General features: G+C 43.5%; 1 protein-coding gene and 1 long non-coding RNA gene across 4 annotated transcripts; both read right to left on the reverse strand.

Moving 5' to 3' along the window:
- Positions 1 to 1,649: 1,649 nt before the first annotated feature.
- On the reverse strand, positions 1,650 to 8,326 carry LOC105934216 (N-acylethanolamine-hydrolyzing acid amidase). Its single transcript, XM_012874102.3, has 11 exons — positions 8,080 to 8,326; positions 6,192 to 6,356; positions 5,938 to 6,061; positions 4,658 to 4,748; positions 4,489 to 4,574; positions 4,235 to 4,407; positions 4,088 to 4,150; positions 3,944 to 4,010; positions 3,519 to 3,547; positions 2,655 to 2,724; positions 1,650 to 2,554 (listed from the first exon to the last, which is right to left on the reverse strand). Exons 1-11 carry the CDS (start codon positions 8,253 to 8,255, stop codon positions 2,534 to 2,536), a joined length of 1,065 nt encoding a protein of 354 aa, XP_012729556.3. The 5' UTR covers positions 8,256 to 8,326; the 3' UTR covers positions 1,650 to 2,533.
- A 4,135-nt stretch (positions 8,327 to 12,461) lies between these two features.
- LOC110366560 lies at positions 12,462 to 15,354 on the reverse strand. 3 transcript variants are annotated; one of them, XR_004927252.1, is made up of 8 exons: positions 14,911 to 15,354; positions 14,788 to 14,835; positions 14,509 to 14,605; positions 14,351 to 14,401; positions 14,129 to 14,194; positions 12,926 to 13,090; positions 12,604 to 12,797; positions 12,462 to 12,526 (listed from the first exon to the last, which is right to left on the reverse strand). It is a non-coding gene; the product is annotated as an uncharacterized LOC110366560 (long non-coding RNA). The 3 variants fall into 3 exon arrangements; XR_004927251.1 differs by having other exon boundaries at positions 14,351 to 14,605; XR_004927253.1 differs by having other exon boundaries at positions 14,124 to 14,194; positions 14,351 to 14,605.
- Positions 15,355 to 17,325: the final 1,971 nt, after the last annotated feature.

Below are 17,325 nucleotides of genomic sequence, written 5' to 3' on the forward strand. Positions count from 1 at the left end.
AATCATCTATTTAAACAATTATAGACAATTATAAACAACATGGCAATGTCCAGCTGTTCCTGAAAGGCGCTTTTAAAACAAAGGTTTTACTAATATTATTAGAAAACAGCTAATTACAGTTGCAAAAGAAGATAAAGGGATAAAGACAACCATTTCAAACTGTTAAAATGGAAGCGTTTGGTAATAAAAATCATTGCTGCATTGGGTAGCCTGAGCACACCTCCTTGGGAAGAACAGCGGCGACAGCATCATGATGCAGGGCAGTTTTGCTTTACAATAGAATGGTGCATTTCATAAAACAAATGGCATCAAGGGAAAAAATATAAAGAAAAAATGATTTCGCTAAGCAACATCAGCACAGAAACTGAGGCTTGGGTACAAAAAGGTCTTCTAGGGATACAGTGACCCCAGCAAACCGACATATTGATTACAGGGCGGCCCGTGCTTTAGAGAGGCTACCGCAAAGCCTTGATCGCTTTCCCAAAGTACGCGTGTGCGAGCCGAGCGACAAACAAACCTGACTCAGTTACAGCAGTTCATGGTAAAGGGCTTGTCCTTGTACAGCGTTTTATCAAGTCCAACAACCCCAGAGCGCATTGCTCATCCATCCATTCACACCCTGACGGTGGTGAGCTATGTTAGTAGCCACAGCTGCCCTGGGGCTCTCTGAGAGAAGCGAGGTTGCCATACATCGGCGCCTCTGGACCTATGACCATCACCAGCAGGTAATGCAGCTGAAGTGTCTTGCCCAAGGACACAACAAGTAAGACGGTCTGAGTGGGGGATTGAACCGGCAACCAGTCAGTTACAGGATGACCCCCTTAACTCCTGCGCCACCATCACAAAGCTGTGGTGAAAGGCTTGTGGAAGAATAAAGCCAAAACATTTGACCCAATTCACACAGTTAAAATTGAGGCAATTCTATTGAATAATCGGGAAATATATATGTACACATTTGAATACAAAGACAACATCTTTAAAAATGATCTTTCCCTATTCTGGCATTTAGCAAACAGAAATAATTCAGTTTATAGCCAGTGGGCTAAAACAGGGAAGTTAAAGTCTGATTTAATGTAAAACAGAAGTGTGGGCAAACACACGCATGTTAATGATTGATCTGGGCTTCCCCTCTCTCAGCAGAGTCTGTGGTTTGAACTCTTTCAGGCTGTGACAGTGAATCAGCATCTTCATTCCCCTCTCCTCTCCACATCCTTGTCCCAGATGTGCAGCGACCTAGAGAACATTTAGAACTGAATTCTTCTTCATTGACATGTAGTAGTCACTGTTGTTCTGCCATCGGAAAGTCCAAACCGAAGCTGCTGGCTGTATTCCAACCAAGGTCTGGTTCAAAGTCTGTAGGCCCAGACACTTTGCTATCTGAAGAGAAGTCGGGCTGTGTTTGGACTTTCCAGGTCCTATTTCTGATTCCCGATGTGTGGAAGAAAACGGCAAAAAGAAACGCACTCGGAAACCTTTGGCGAGTTTATTCTGTAAAAGGTCTGCAGACTGGGAAGAATTCCCTACGAGATTAGGTCAAAATGGCTCCAGATCTATCCATGCTGAGAATTAACCGAGTCGGTGCTGAAATAGAGACACGGATTTGTTGAATCTTGAAGCAGAACTTAATTAATCAAACGATGAGACGTGTGGGCAGTGAGCAGAGCAAGGTTTTAATCCATCAACAGCAAGTCTCCTTTGTTTCCAAACACACCGATGTCCATCATGACCTGATCCAACATCGTGGTAATCATTCAATATTTCCAATTTCTCTATAAAACATTTGATATTATGACTAAAAGCTTTCTTGTAAGTGCATAAAAATATATCTACATATCCAAAGACATCCCCATAAATCTTTTACAACATTCATGTCATTTTTTTTACAGTTGGTGCAGTCGGTAACACTGCTGCCTTGCAGGAAGAAGGTGCTGGGTTCGAATCCCAGCCTGAGGTCTTCATGCGTGGAGATTCCATGTTCTCCACGTGCATGCGTGGGTTCTCTTCCGTGTTCTCCGGATTCCTCTAAGTTACCCTCATGTGTGAGTGTGCGCATCCTGTGACGGACTGGCGACCTGCACCCTGCCTCTTGCCCAAACACACAGAATGTCTGGTTAGAAAAGCAGAAATAATCCTTATCTTTATGGCTCTGATTCCTAAAAGCAAATTTTAGTTTCAGAACAAGTTTTTTCTTTTCTTTTCCAGGGAGATCAGGTTAAAACAACACAAATGAGCTCAATATCAAACAGGCAAGCTGGGTGTGAGTGTATGCTGAATCCAGTCTGTTGAGTTGGTTAAAAAGGTCAAAATGTTACATTCAGCTTTCAACCAGCTCGAACTTCAAAGATGAACATACCGCAAGCTGACTGGATAAGGCAACGGTGATAAAAGTTCTCTCATTAAAGGCGGTTTCATTGTAAAAATATAATAAAAATTTAAAATAAGAAGTGGGACTTCCTGCTGTGTAGCTCCATGTGATCACGTTGTGACGTTGCAACGCTCAGCACAAGCAGTCTTTGGGTCCTTCACAGCCGGCTCAGTCGGTCTGCAGGCAGCCCTTAAGAAACATTACGACTTCATGAGTGACTGAGGGTTCTCATTTAGTTTGGAGCATTTCTTAGCGGTTTTCTAGACGATTAAGCAGATCACTTCCATACCTCTGGTCTGATGAATGTGGTGTAATTCCCAGGGGAGGCAGCACTCATAACTGTGGTATAAACTGTAATTCTGGGAGCATTTTAAGACAGAAGACAAAGGACACTTTCACATTTGTGGTAACAGAGGAGAAATTCAAGCTAGCATTTGTGTGGAGGGCGTAGAAAAGGCAGAAAACACATCTGCAGCGGATCTACGCGGGCCAGGGTTTAAGTATTTTTCAGGTCAGGATAAATGTGGAAAAAGAAAAATACAGCATTTGTGTTTTCAGACTTTATTTCATGTTGTACCCTAATATCGCTCCTTTGAGTCCTTCCTTCCTTCTATGAATACTTCCTTGTGTACTTCCATTTTTTGTGTACTTCTTACTTTGCTGTTATTCCTTTCATGTATCCTACTTCCCTACTATATATCTATCCTTCCTTGCTTGTGACCTATGTCCAATCCTGCAATTTTTTTTACACCTTGCATCCTACATCCACTGCTACTGCCCTGCTTTACTTAATCTTAACCTCATTTCCCTTCCTTGTGTCCTTTCTTCTTTCTATCCTCCCTCTCTTTCTTTCCTAGCGTGTTCCCTTCCCTCCTTCCCTTATTTCCTACCTCTGCCATAACATCATAGTGGACTTTATTATGTTCTATCTTAGAATGAACACAAGGGACCAAGAACTCTGGAAAAGTCTGAAACTTTCGCTCGAGACCTGTGGATGAACCCTAATGTGTTCAAGTGCAGGATCCTGACAAAGGTGCGCTGATCATTTAGCGCCTGCTGAAAAACAGGAAGTAGAACCGCTCCCTCTCAGCAACAACAAACATGTGGTTTCTTGATGTTAACAGATTAAGAGAAGAGTAAAGAAATAACTTACATGTTACAGATGGGATGCAGCGACAAAACCTGCAGGACAAGACTCTGTTATGATCAGGCCTCTACAATCTGATGTGCAGAGATTCCAACCAGTATCACCTGAACCTAATACCTCCTTATCATGGACTTTTATCTCTAAGTCGGAAGAGTTTAATGCAGAAGTGAGATGATTTAAATGTTATGTTTATTGTTTTTTCTTTTGTCGTTAACGTGCCCTCTAACATGAAATCTGGTTAAAGGTAAAATGTGTGTTATTGGGATTTCATGTTATAGAGCTACACAAAGTATTGTTGGTCTTCCGCTTAGGGGTGCCAGAGTTAAAGGCCGCGGAAACATGCAAACCACAACATTTACATTTTTGGCAGAATGTGAAAAAGCTCAGGAAACATGCATACTTTTGCAATGCACTGTTGACCTGACACTTGCCTGGTAAAGTTTGTCCATACTGATGTGATCTTGACCGGTAGCATTTAGTGCCTTGTTTGCTGCTTCCCTAAGACATGATGACATGACAGCAGTGTAATCACGGTTAGCCAGCGTTATGGATCAGCATCACGTCACACGACTGACCTTCGATGGTCTTTAGCAGGAGCAGGAAGCCAGTGGTCAAAGTTCGTCTCCACCCTGTACCATCTAAACACATCAGGAAGGTGGTGTTACATGTTGCTTCATGAGTGCATGGGTCCCCCCACTGACCCCCCACCAGCTTCTCCTTACCCTCCCTGTAGGGGGTCCAGGGGCCAGATATCAGCGGGGCCCTTTCGATCTCTGGTGATGACGACCCCCTCGCCTGCTCGCGCCCCGCCCACAATGTAATACACCCCGGTGATTAGGGGGGTTTTCGACAGACGCATGACTGCGTCCTCAAAGTCCTCGGCCTCCTCCAGGGTCTGCGTCAGTTACACACCATTGTTTCACTTCCTCAAGCTGTAAATGTGAAGTTTTCCCTTCGCCTCCTGCAACGTCCTCACCTCTCTCACAAGCCAGCTGACAGGCGAGCTGTGGAACAGGACGGCAGACACGACGTTCTTCCACCAGTTCCACCAGTGCTCGGTTCCTGAGGAACCGGGAAACAAACATTCAGGGCGGGTGAGAGGGGAAACAAGACGCGACATGCTTTCAACCGTGACAAAGTCTCACCTCGCTGGTCACCAGACACGGTGAACTTGCCGGGACTCATTCCTGTCCACAAGCCGACATAACCGGCAAATGACGTTCCGACGTACGCCACCTAAAGGTTAGCGTCAATAAAGAACCGTCACACTTTCCTCAGAGAATCTTTGAAGAAGCTGGGATGTTCGGATGCTTAAAATAGGCAGAATACCCAGAACCCACGCTGTTTGCATTACAAATAACTGGAACTACAGGATGATTAGTTTAGTAAATATAATAAAACTGCTGACGCTGCAAACCGGGTCTCTAACTGCAGGGATAAGCTTAGACTAAAGGATGACTTTCACCAAACAGCATCTGACTGGACTGTGTGCCTACAGGGCAAGCTAAATCAGGGTAAGAAAACCAAAGAAAGTGAACTTTGTTTCCCTCAGATATAAGGCATGTCCATTCTGTCCCCCCCCCCCCCAAGCTGAACAAAAGTCTTCAAAAAATCTTCGAAGCATCAAGAAACAGCTCACATCAACAAGTTGGTACACATACATTTGAGCTTACCCAATGAGCATCAAAATAAGCTAAATATAGGCAGGCAGGTCTTTGCAGAGCTCTGTGGTTCCCAGCTATGATGCCATTAAGCAGTTTGACTGCATTTAAACCTGCAGCTGCTGAAATACTCCATTTGAGATCAACAAACACCAGATATAAGCCACAACGTGGCAGTTTGGGAGCTGTTTTTTTTTTAAAGCATACACAACCTTTTCAGAGATTGAGCCGTCTGCCACAGGAGGTCACTTCATAGCCGCCTTGGGGACGTTTTGTCAAATTAGTGAAGCAGGAAATCGACATCGGGCAGAGGGGACGTACTTTACCAAAATGGCTCTGTTTTCGTTCTAACCATCTTTCCGTGCCTGTCTGCCATGGGACGTGTTGGATCGTTCCACCTCAGGTAATGTTCCGATCTACATTCTCCGTGGATAAACACGCAGACTGCTAGCTCAGCAGTGCTAGCTATGCTAATTGCTAACAGAAGATGCTGAAGGCAGTTAGAAATGTCAACTCCACTGGAACTTTTTTTCCTGCTTTCAATGAGTAAAACACTGTTTTCTAGCAGCTGCTCTCTCTCGCACACAGTGTGACATCGCCTCTGCACAAATCTCTGCTCAAATCTCTGTTCACTGCATCTCTAATTTAAGGCAGCTACAAGAAAAACAAACCGTGGATGTTTTAACGTTTATCTTAAGTACTGTTTTGCATAAACTCCTTCAAATAACTACAAAGCTTTTTTTCCCTCTGAATCCATATTTTACCTTTCCGTTCTTCTGGAAAACTAAATTCACAGTCATATTCCTGAGAACAGGATGTGGATAGTCCAGATTCCTCCCGTGGTACACGTTCCCATTTTTATCTTGTGCCACGATGCTGGTGCAAAATCTATAAAAGCAGAAGGTTAGATGGCGTCAATGCTCCTTGGCTTTCATGGCACATCTACTTACATATACACTGTGGGTGAGTAAAAGCTTTGTCCATTTACGAGCCAAGACGCGTTTGAAGCGGTACGTACGCAGAGAACTCATAGGCAAAGTTCAGGATGACGGCGTCAGACAGGTTTCCTCCCAGGACAGAGGCCAGGCCGCGGATTTCCCCAGCATACGGCAGGGGGATGTATTTTTCCAGGGATGCCACAACGGGGGTCATTGCGTGATGCACCCATTTTGGAACTATTGATCTGCAGAAGCCAAAATAGAGAGAAAAACACAGAATAGTGGTCAATGTAAACATGGTCATAGTAAAATCAGCGATGATCTGTTTTGAGTCCCACTAATATAAAATATATGTTTGAAGAGAAATTGATCATTTTTAGATATCAAAAAGCCTAAGTTTGGACTAAAATTATTGAGTCCATCAGGTAAACGCTTCAGAAACATTAAATTAAAAACTAACAGATTCAAAAACACCTTATTTTCAAAAGCTGTAAGGGCTATTGCCTCCTGCTGAGAAGTTTATGGTTTGTTACATGTTACAATCTCACTGCTGGTGATTGTAACATGTAATTTCTCAGGAACGTCTGAGTGCACAGCTCTGTAAATGAAGGCCTAAGGTTACAGCACAGAATTTACTGCAGGCATGAGTTAATTATTGAAGAGGAGTGTTGAGGGATAATTTCATGCAAGCAATTCATATCATTCGCAAAGGGACTGATATGGACATTTTTGGACTCGGTAAGAGTCTTAGCAGACCCTACAAAAATATTTGCACTCTATAAAGGAGCAATAAGTAAAACATTTACTGTAAAATCAACCTAAATCATTCTCCTTTATCACCTGGGATAGAGGTAACATTCCCTATAAACAGTTGGTCCTCTCCATCAACATTGTTTTAGTCAAGCTTTTCTCCTTTCAAACCTACAGGTACGATCCGGAACTACTTCGGTTCAGAGCCCGCGTTTACTTCCTGGTTCCTCAGCCAATCATATGACATTTCACAGGGTTCTCAACAAAAAGCGCCACATTTGGTATTTTATCTTGGCAAAAGAGCTGCAGCCTGCTAACATGGAAGCCAGTAAGAGAAGCAGACCAGAAATAGAACAGAATATAACATTATAAATCTATCTTGTGGAAGTAAAACTTTACTACAGCAACACACCGTTTAAAAACAGCATATTACATTTTTGCGATTGGCAAGCTGTTGTACTGATTTGACCCACCAGGTGTCAGTATTGCTTATATCTCAGGCTGACCAGACCTCCCCGATTTCCTGGGACAGTCCCCGTTTTGGATGACCTGTCCCTGGCAAAAGCTGTCCCTGGAAAATGTCCCCGATTTCAGTGTATTATGATGGAGTAAAAAAAAAAAAAAAAAAACTTTAGTGCTTCAAGAGCTGAGCCAAACACGTATTAAAAAGTATTAAAATAAAGTTAACAAAGCAGGAAAGGTCAATGCTTGCTATGTGCTGCAGTAACAAAGGTGGTATAATGTTGTCACCAGCAGGAGCCTGGTAATCACAGACGTTGGATTTATAGATGCACGATTCAAAAGTCTGTATCATTTAAAAGAAAAGAACAAATGATTCTGTTTGATCATTTTCATCCTCTACTTTGCCAGCAATAAGAAATATTCCAGCATTTTTAAACCCTTTAAATGCACGTGTGTTTTGATGCATAGTCAATCAATGTGTTTAATTATTTTTTTTAATCTTGTTACCTTCCAGGAAGTATAATAATCTCAGATGTATGATGCACAGATGAGATAAACAAGGCATTGATTGAGCTGTGCAGAGCGATAACAGCTGGAAGGTTCCCAAATGAAACTGTGCTCAGGGCCCCATATAAAGTAGGGCCGCCTCTGGCTGGAAACACGGAGCTGGTTTGCTTCCAGGCGCGTTGACTTTATGCCGGTATAACGGAGAAAAAACACGACAGACGCTGAACAGATGCCTCAGACAAGACTTACTCGATGATTTGTGCCGCGGCTCTGCCCAGGTAGTCTACGTCGAAGACTGTCTTGAGAGGCAACCATCGCAGCTCCGGATCCAGGTCCAGGTTGATGACAACTGTAGGAGGAGGGAGCTGGGCCCGCAGGACGCCGGAGAGTCCGAGCAGCAGCAGCAGCTCCGCGGTCCGAACCATCCTGACCGACACCGGAGGGAGAAACACCCGGAGAGCAACCGACTGACTGTGACCTGTAGACTGAAACTAAACACACGCTTCCGCTAAAAGATTTTCAGAATAAAACTTTCATTTATGTAAATTTCATATTTTTGCGATCTGTATTAAAAATTTTTTTTTGAGGGCTTGGGACTCAAAAACCACAGTGAGACACATTGCCAATCATAGACATTATATAAGAGTGGACCCCGCATCGACCGCTTTTGCCTAAGGGCGCTGACGGGATTTGGGGGCGCCATCTTGGGGCGGTCGACAGCTCAGCTCCGTGTATTGTGTTGACCAGGCACAGAATGAATTTTAATCAACCATAACTCGTTGAATATTGAATTCATTTTCACGTTTTTTTTCTTAAAACTTTAAAACTATAGCTATTATAACAAATGGTCCAGTGCGTTTAAATAATCTTAGTGGGGTTAAAAGAAATAGAATATTCTGACAGGATGTATGTATGTATGTATGTGTGACCTTGTGCACCGTTGGTTATATGCCGATAACCTTGTTTTACCAGATCACAGATAAGTTTGTAAGAATGGTCAGAGGCACTGTTGCAAGTTAAATACAATTTTATTAAAATTCTAAACTTCCTGTGGGCAAGTCAGTTTCAGTCTAAAAAAGGTCCACCTTAAAAATAGGGGTCCATGCTGACCCTGGAATCCTTATAGCTGAGAATCAGTTAAAACCCAATTAAGCTAGACTGCTTGGGGAGGAATAATAAAGAAAAAGACAATATACAACTAAATGCACCCAATTGGCACCCAACAAAAGCACACTCACACCACAAGCCCTGGTGAATACAACACATGAAAAACTCCCCTTACCCTAGTCTCCTCAATCTAAATAAAAACAGCTCAGGACCCAGGGACAGCATAGGTCCCTTAGTTTAAAACCACACAGAGGACTTAGCAATAAAACCTCCCCCTCCTTCAATGAAAGGCAAAAATCTTAAAAAAAAAAAAAAAAGAAAGATTCTAGATTGAAACAATTAAAATAGCTAAAACAGTAATTAAAACAATGGCTGAAACAGTAGCAGGTCAACCTTCTCTGCAGTAAAACCAATCCATAGTGTTCTGACAGTCACCCAAAGCAGGATCTGATTTCCTCAGTGAGCTACCTGCTCTTAAATGTAGGTGCTCATTACAGCCAGGTGTGCTCCATCACAGCCTTTTCCATATATGGGCACAAGGAAGGGTGTGCAGCACCATGCTTCAGGGCCATAGTGCCCCGGCTACATATGTTTCAAAACACAGCCACTCATACATTTTTATGAGTTTTTTATTACTATATAAACAAACACATTTGTACATGTACAGTGAGTCCAAGAAGTATTTGATCCCTTGCTGATTTTCTTCATTTGCCCACTAATAAAGATGTGATCATTCTGCACGTTTAACGGTAGATGTATTCTAACATGGAGAGACAGAATATCACAAAGAAAATCCTGAAAAAAAAATCTAAGGAATATATATTAATTCATTTGTATTTCATTGAGGGAAATACGTATTTGATCCCTCAGTATGCATTAGGAGTTCTGCCTTTCACAGAGCAGTTAGACACTCCCAATCAGCGTGTTACCTGAACTGAAGCCACCTGTTCTCACTACTCACTACTGTTTCAGCCATTGTTTTAATTACTGTTTTAGCTATTTTAATTGTTTCAATCTAGAATCTTTCTTTTTTTTTAATAGATTTTAGCCTTTCATTGAAGGAGGGGGAGGTTTTATTGCTAAGTCCTCTGTGTGGTTTTAAACTAAGGGACCTATGCTGTCCCTGGGTCCTGAGCTGTTTTTATTTAGATTGAGGAGACTAGGGGAGGGGGAGTTTTTCATGTGTTGTATTCACCAGGGCTTGTGGTGTGAGTGTGCTTTTGTTGGGTGCCGTGATACCGGCCCAAGCATTTGTTTAACAAATAAAAGTACATTGTTCAGTTGTTTCATCTACTCCACAGTATTCACATTTCCCATTCCTATGTTTCCCTAAAATAAACAGAGTACTATTTAAGACAGAATGCCCAAATCTCAAACGATAAATCTTTTTTTTCCTGTTCTTCCCATTTCTCCCATTCTTTTTGCCATTTTTCCTTCATTTTCAGTTCAATTAACAAATTTAACTTTTGATTTACTAAAATTAATAATTAAAAAAATAATTAATTACTAATTATTAAATAATATAATTACTATCTTATCATTTTTCCATCTTCTGAAAGTGTACCCTAAAAGTATTAATAAAGAGTACATACTTGTACCATTTACTACTTGGGAACATAAATGTACCTTTCAGGCCCTCAAAAAGTACAAATATGTGTCATAAAGTCCAATTATTAGCCCTATAGGGGTACACAAGTCCAAACTGTACCACAGGGGACAGAAATGTACTCCTACTGTACCCTGTTTTCTGAGAGTGAGGGATTGCTGCAAAGCCATGGACAATGACAGATAGCAGAAGGATGAGGGGCTGTTGGTTGGGAGGAATGGAGCATGTGAAAGTGGAGTAATAGTCCAAAAAGTCAAAAATTCAAGACAATCTGAGATGTTGGTTATTTAGTAGTATTGAGAGCTTGGCTACCATTCTGCACCTATGGTCCCTCCAGACCACCACAATCACGCAGCTACAGTTGCTGGGCAAGTTAAGGGTCTTGCCCTAAGATCCAAAGACAGCATGAGCTTGGGCAGGGATTAAATCAGGCAACTCTCTGGTTCCATCACTACCACGTCTGCTACAATGCAGCCGCTTTTAAACTAGACCAGTCTCACTGCATGCTCAGATTGGGGGTAAAAATGAGAAGATCTATGAGAAGATATGTCAAGCTGGGCAGGCCTGAAAAAGACCCAAGTGGGGCAGAGCTGCACCTTCCAGCAAAACAATGAGCCTAAATGTACCGCTGGAATGGCCATTAAACGGCTCAGATCAGAGCATAATGGTCCAATCAAAGCTCAGATCTAAACTCGATTCAGACTTAAAGTTTGATTAACACAGAAATTGTTTGAGTTTGAGACGAGATGTAAGAATGTGAGCTTTTAGATGAAGTTTCCTGATCCACACGCAGAATCAAACTCAGGACTCAGAATGTATGGAATAAAAAGGTTTAGTTACTAAGTGGCAGCAACACCCTCCAACAAACTCCCACACCAGGATCCTGAAACTAGATGTGCAAAGAGGGTTTGTGGTCGTCATCCCAGAGAAAGGTGGGAAGGTGTTCTCTCAGTGGGACTAAATACAAGTACATCACATGTTATTTTGATTTTTATTAGTACAATATTGTCAAAACTCTTAATATTTTCCCCTATTGGTCTGCACTATTTCTAGAGCATATTGTGAATCTCATTTATTGTATATGATCACCCACTGACTGGCTGTGACATTTCTTTGTATTTGGAGCGTTTTTACAGCAACCAATACTCTTTTCTTCTGTGTTATCTAACAGTGTGATGATATTGTTCTGGGAACCCGATATTCAGACAGACGACAGAGTTACGTTTTAAAAGGTTTATTGAAATTGCTGAGCAACGGATGAAAAGGCAGCCAGACAGAGCTAGACTGAATAGTGGCTGACGAGGCAGGCACGCAGAACCAGAATTCAGCAGATGGAAGCAGGCAGAGACAAACTGGAACCGGTGATGAAGGCAGGAGCTGACTTGAACAGATGATGCAGGTTGAACAGGAACTGACCAGAAGTTATTGGATAATACAGACTTGACCTGAAGTAGCAAATATTTCTCAGTCATGCAGAGAAGACTGATACTCCACCAGGCAAAGCACACAAGCACTATTAAAAAGACACTAGGAGACAAACATTTGCAGGCAATATGACAAAACAAGATGTTCTGGCAGGAAGTGGATGAGTGAGGCAGGTGTATGGAGGCAGAGGATCAGACAGAATGACTTGAGGGTAATTAGTGGCAGCGGGTGGATCTGGTAATGTGTTGAGTGGTGGCTGGGAGGTGACTGAACAGAGAGAGGGGAAGGAAAGAAAAGTCCAAAAACAAAACCCAAATCATGTCAAACAGCCTCTGCATCTTGGCGAGATGCTGGTCAGATACAGTTACCCCCTCAAAGAAGCAGAGGTCAGAGTGAGTACTGCAAGAAGTTGCTATGAAGAAGGAACATGTGTCATGATATGAGATAGAACTCTGGTGCAGCAGCAAGAACGCCGTGTCAGATAAAGGTCGAACAGGTTTATTTAAAATAGAACAAAATGACGGTTGATCAGAATCCGGGCTGATTTCCAGGGCTGCACTAGGAGGAGAGGTAGGTATTAGAACCACGGCAAAAATAGATTTTAAATTAATCTTAACACAAGAAGAAGAGCTTACGGTCAGCAGGGTGTGGGGACGTCTGGGAGGAGGCAAATGCACCGCGGCTCTGAGTCTGGCTGGTGACAGAGATCTGCAGGAGGACTGGTGGAAGGGTGGAGGAGCAGCGTAAAGGTTCAGGTAAGAGACTGGACAACAGACGCAGATCTCCACGCACAAAGCTCCAGGAGGGCGAATAGGAAGAACGCGTCAGTCTGTGGAGGAGGACGAGGAGAAAGCAAAAAGCAACAGAGATGAGCTTGATTAGCACTCAGCTGAACAAACGATCCAGAGCTCTAGCTTCTCTCTAGAGGCTCCACCTGATGAGCCTAAAGAGCTGTACCTGCAGAGGTGCACCCTGGGAGGAAGGAGGAAGGAACGACTCTTAATATGAACGTTAAGCCAGGAATCTAAGGCTTTCCCAGAGCCCAAACTTTTCAGCATCATTCACCTCCGTGTGTCCAGGGCGGTCCAGTTCCACACTCCATCATGGCCGAAGCACGAGGTTCTAAAAAAGACAGAAGGTGTGAACGTGAGCATTTTAGCATTAAACAGGTTTAAATTGACAACTACAGATTTAAAAAAACAGCTGATTCAGACCTTGAGTTTTGAAAAATGTTTTCATCCAATGTTGAGCAAAATCATTAGAAAACTAAAATTTGCTTCTCTTTTTATTTCGTTCAGTTATATTGTTACACCTTAGTGCAGTAACTCATAACCTGACGCTCGCCAGATGCATTTCGTTCCGCTTAGCCCTGCCTAGCTTCACTCACATCCATCTGGGACCTCTCCCATAGAGAGTGATTTCTCCAACCAATTTTATTGTTTAGCCAATCAGGACGCAGGGCTGGAGTTTCATAGATGTGACGTAGTGGAGAAGCGACCGTGACGTGAGACTGATTTGATTCAGACAACAATGGCGGCTCGCATCAAGGAAGCAAGCGTTAGCATTGATGCTGCTATTTCTTCCGTGTTGTCCAATCTACCTAATATTGTTTCATTAAAAGAACATCAGGTTCAAGTTTTGTTTTTTCTTGCGTAGCTCTCATCAGCGTCACAGGTTGGCTTCGGTGTGATAGGTTGAAATAGCACATCGATAAAGATGATAGACAAGTGGCTTATCCAATCATATGCAAGGATTTTTGATAAGGCCCAGCCTTCTGAAACGCCATTCCTATGGATCTGTCCCAGATGGATGAGTGGAGCTAAGCGGAATGAAATTCATCTGCCGAGAGTCAGGTTAGTAACTCAAAGATCAAAAGACAATTTAGATCACTTCAGAACAGTTTGGCTTTACTTAATAAGAAATGTGTCCTTAGAACTGATACGACTCGCTCAGTCTTCAGGCTTCACTCGTGCTAGAGTTGGTTGAACATTTTATCTGTTCAAAGTTATGTTTAGAAATCAACCCCTTTAATTGCTGACATTCATTGGGTGTTTCCATCACTTGGTCCATCTACTAAACAAAGGGAATTTTGCCAAACTATTTTAGATATGAGATCCTGCCTTCTTTATTAATGTTTTCTGGATGAATCACTCACTTTACCTCAAACGTTGACGTCCATTTCTTTCTCCATGTTGGCTTTTAAATGCTGTCGAAACATTCAGCACCCTAAACAACAGAAGCATGAAAATCTTATTGTAGTTATCACTTATTTTAGATCGAGTTGTTTACCATCTCTGATGCTACACATCTGGTTGTCCCCCGATGTCCCTTATTCTGATTCCCAAGATCTCTCAAGTAAAATACCATCTGCATTTGACTCACAAGGTTCTCCCATGCTCTGGCTCCTCCCCTCATCTGAGGACGGCCTAAAGACTTAAACGGACAATTCTTAGTGAATGATTACAGAGGCACAATTACTGGCAAAACGTTAACTTTTTCACAACACATGTTTAACTGATCCCATTCAGTCCAGCCCATACCACCTTGTTGTTGGACAGCTTCATAAAACTATCTTGCCTCAAATCCTTGCTTCAGTTGGAAGTGGCCACCTATACCAAAAGGACCTTCTTGGAAAATCTGAAAAGACGGAAACATAAAAGTGGAAACACAAACGTATGGCTGAATCATGTTTTGGTGCTAGGTTTAGTTTTTGCATCAGTTTAAGCCAAAGTCAGCATCACAGCCTTAGCCAGAAGTAACTTTGCACTATCACTGACTGCAGTAAATTAAGCAGTACATGCCAGATTCAACAGACCTACCCATCAATCCCCAAACGTAACTTTGTAGGTGGATCTGCTGCCTGATTTCTGCAGGAAACACAGACAGGTCAGCAGCTTGTAGGTCACAGTGTGAGCTTTGGGAACAGTGGAGATATGACCCACCTGCTGATGGTGGATGTCAGAGGGTGGAGGGGATGTACAGCTTCAACTTGAAAAAGTTTAAGACAGACTTTTTATCGAGCGGCCATGTAGGGGGAGGCTGATTGTCTTTTCAGAGGAGAGAAGACTTGAAGAACGGCTGCAGAGGTGAAAGCTGATGTTTGATGTTGCCGCTGCCGTAAAAATCAAACGTTTTATGAAATTTGGAGACAGGTAGCATGTAGAGACAATGGGTGTAGGCCTACTTTTGCTACCCAACAACAACTGTTGCTTTCAGAGAAGAGATTAGTTGGAGGCTCAACATCATCAAGTTTGACCCCATTCATCAAAAGAACACATCCTCTTCAGGTCACTGTGGAGGAAGTTTCAATTATGTCATATTTACCACAAGCTTTAACTGGAGTATATTATCACTCAGCGATATATGATCCCCCAATAGGACTGAAAGATTAAGAATGGTCAGAGGTTGTAAATGATGAAGAACTGCTAACCTGGACGGTGGAGGTTTCCTCATGACTTCAGGATCTTTTGCATGAAGTTAATTAAAGCAGATGAGTTGTGCACGCAGATGTCAACTCTGCAAAAGAATGAGGGTGGGGGTTTTGCGGGTGGATGTAAACTCTGCAAGAGTCTCAAGGCGGAGGTTTTGGAGGAAGAGGAGATCAATTCAGCAGGAGCCTGAAAGTGAAAGTCTTAAAGACGGATCACATATTTGCAGGAGCCTGCGGGGGGAGCTTTTGCAGGTGGATGTTTGCAGGCTGTGGTTTTGCAGACAGATGTCAACTTTGCCTGAAAATGAGGATGGAGATTTGGCAGGTGGACCTTAACTCTGCAGGAGAAGACAAAAGGTTGAGATTTTGCCTGCAGATGGTACTGCTTAAGGACGCCGAGGGTGGACGTTTTGCAGGTGGATGTGAACTCTGCAAGAGACTTAAAGTGGAGGTTTTGGAGGAGGAGATCAATTTAGCAGGAGCCTGAAATTAAAAGTTTTAAAGGTGGATCACATGTTTGCAGGAGCCTGAGGGTGGAGCTTTTGCAGCTGGATGTTTGCAGGCTGTTGTTTTGCAGACAGGTGTCACGTTTGCATGAGAATAAGGATAGAGGTTTTTCAGGTAGCTGCTAATTCTCCAAAAGAATGATAGGTGGATTTCAACTCTGCAGGTGGAGACTGAGGGTTGAGATTTTGCTTGCAGAGGTTAACACTAAAGGACACCAAGGGTAGACATTATGCAGGTGGATGTAAAGTGCAAAAGAATGAAGGTGGAGAGAGTAGACCCCACCTTCAATCATCTAACTGAAACCCCACCCACATTCCAATGTGACAGATACCACTCCCACTCCTGGTCCCGCCCCCGGAAGTCCCACCCATAGCCTCCTCCCACTTCCAGTATGACATCACCACATGACCTATGATTTATGGCTACCAGATAGGTGACCTATGAGCTATGATCTGTGACTACCAGATGTGTGACCTGTAGCCTAAGATCTATGATTAAAGATTTATGACATGTAACCTAAGACTTGTATCCTATGACCAACTTAAAGATGACCAGATGCTAGTGGCCATTTTGAGACATTGGCTTTCTAATGTTTACCACATTACTGCCTCTTAACTGTCTAACGACCGCCTCCTGAAAACTGTGTCAAGTAAAATATATATATATATTTTTTTAAAGTCAAAGACTCACAATCCTGCCTGACAGCCTCGTTTGCTGCATCTGCTGGTCCCGCAGCTCCAGCTGCACCCGCCGCACTTCCTGTTTCTTCGTCGCCAGCAGCAGCCTGAGGGTCCTGCTCTGAAGCGTCACGCAAAGAGGACTCATGTGAAGCTCCGTCGCCGGCCTTCTTGGGTCCTCCTCCGTTGCCAGCCACCGAGGGTACGTCGCCGGTCGCCTGAGTCGCTTGTGATCCGCTGCCAGCCGCCTGAGTCTCTGCTACTCCGCTGCTGGCTGCCTGAGTCTCCCTGCGTTTTCAAGCCCCCGGTGTCCTCCAGCGTCCTGCCGCCAGCCTTCAAGGATCCGTCGGCCGCCTGAGATGCTGTACCGCCGATGGGGTCTTCCACCGTGACGCCCGCCACTGACTCTGCCGTACCACCGCTGGGTTCACCCACCGCCGGGTTCGCCCACCGCGACACCTGCCGAGCGACGGCTCAGGCTCTCCAGGCGTCGCTCCTTTAGGCCATTGCTTGAGCTCTTCAGCCGCCACTGTCCAGCACACCCAAGCCTTCTGAGTTCTCCGGCGCTCTGAAGTTTCCTGAGTTCTCTGGCACTCCCAAGTCGCCGGCTGATCCCTCTTGCTGTCAATCCCCTGGTCGGCCACCTTAACTCCTTTTTGTTTTGCCTCTAGCTTGCCCACCCAAGCTTCCCATTTTTCGCCCTGGTTGGGTGGTATTAGTCATTGGACTCTCTCCCACTGTCC

The sequence above is a fragment of the Fundulus heteroclitus genome, chromosome 20 (assembly GCF_011125445.2).
Source record: "Fundulus heteroclitus isolate FHET01 chromosome 20, MU-UCD_Fhet_4.1, whole genome shotgun sequence".
Taxonomy (NCBI): Eukaryota; Metazoa; Chordata; class Actinopteri; order Cyprinodontiformes; family Fundulidae; genus Fundulus; species Fundulus heteroclitus.

Bases quoted from the DNA above. Each gene is read 5' to 3' on its own strand.
- LOC105934216 (XM_012874102.3), bottom strand. From the start codon at position 8,255: ATGGTTCGGACCGCGGAGCTGCTGCTGCTGCTCGGACTCTCCGGCGTC. The intron at 6,357-8,079 runs GTAAGTCTTGTC...TGGCTTCTGCAG, and splicing joins GCCGCGGCACAAATCATCGA to ATCAATAGTTCCAAAATGGG. The intron at 6,062-6,191 runs GTACGTACCGCT...CTGCTTTTATAG, and splicing joins TTTGCCTATGAGTTCTCTGC to ATTTTGCACCAGCATCGTGG.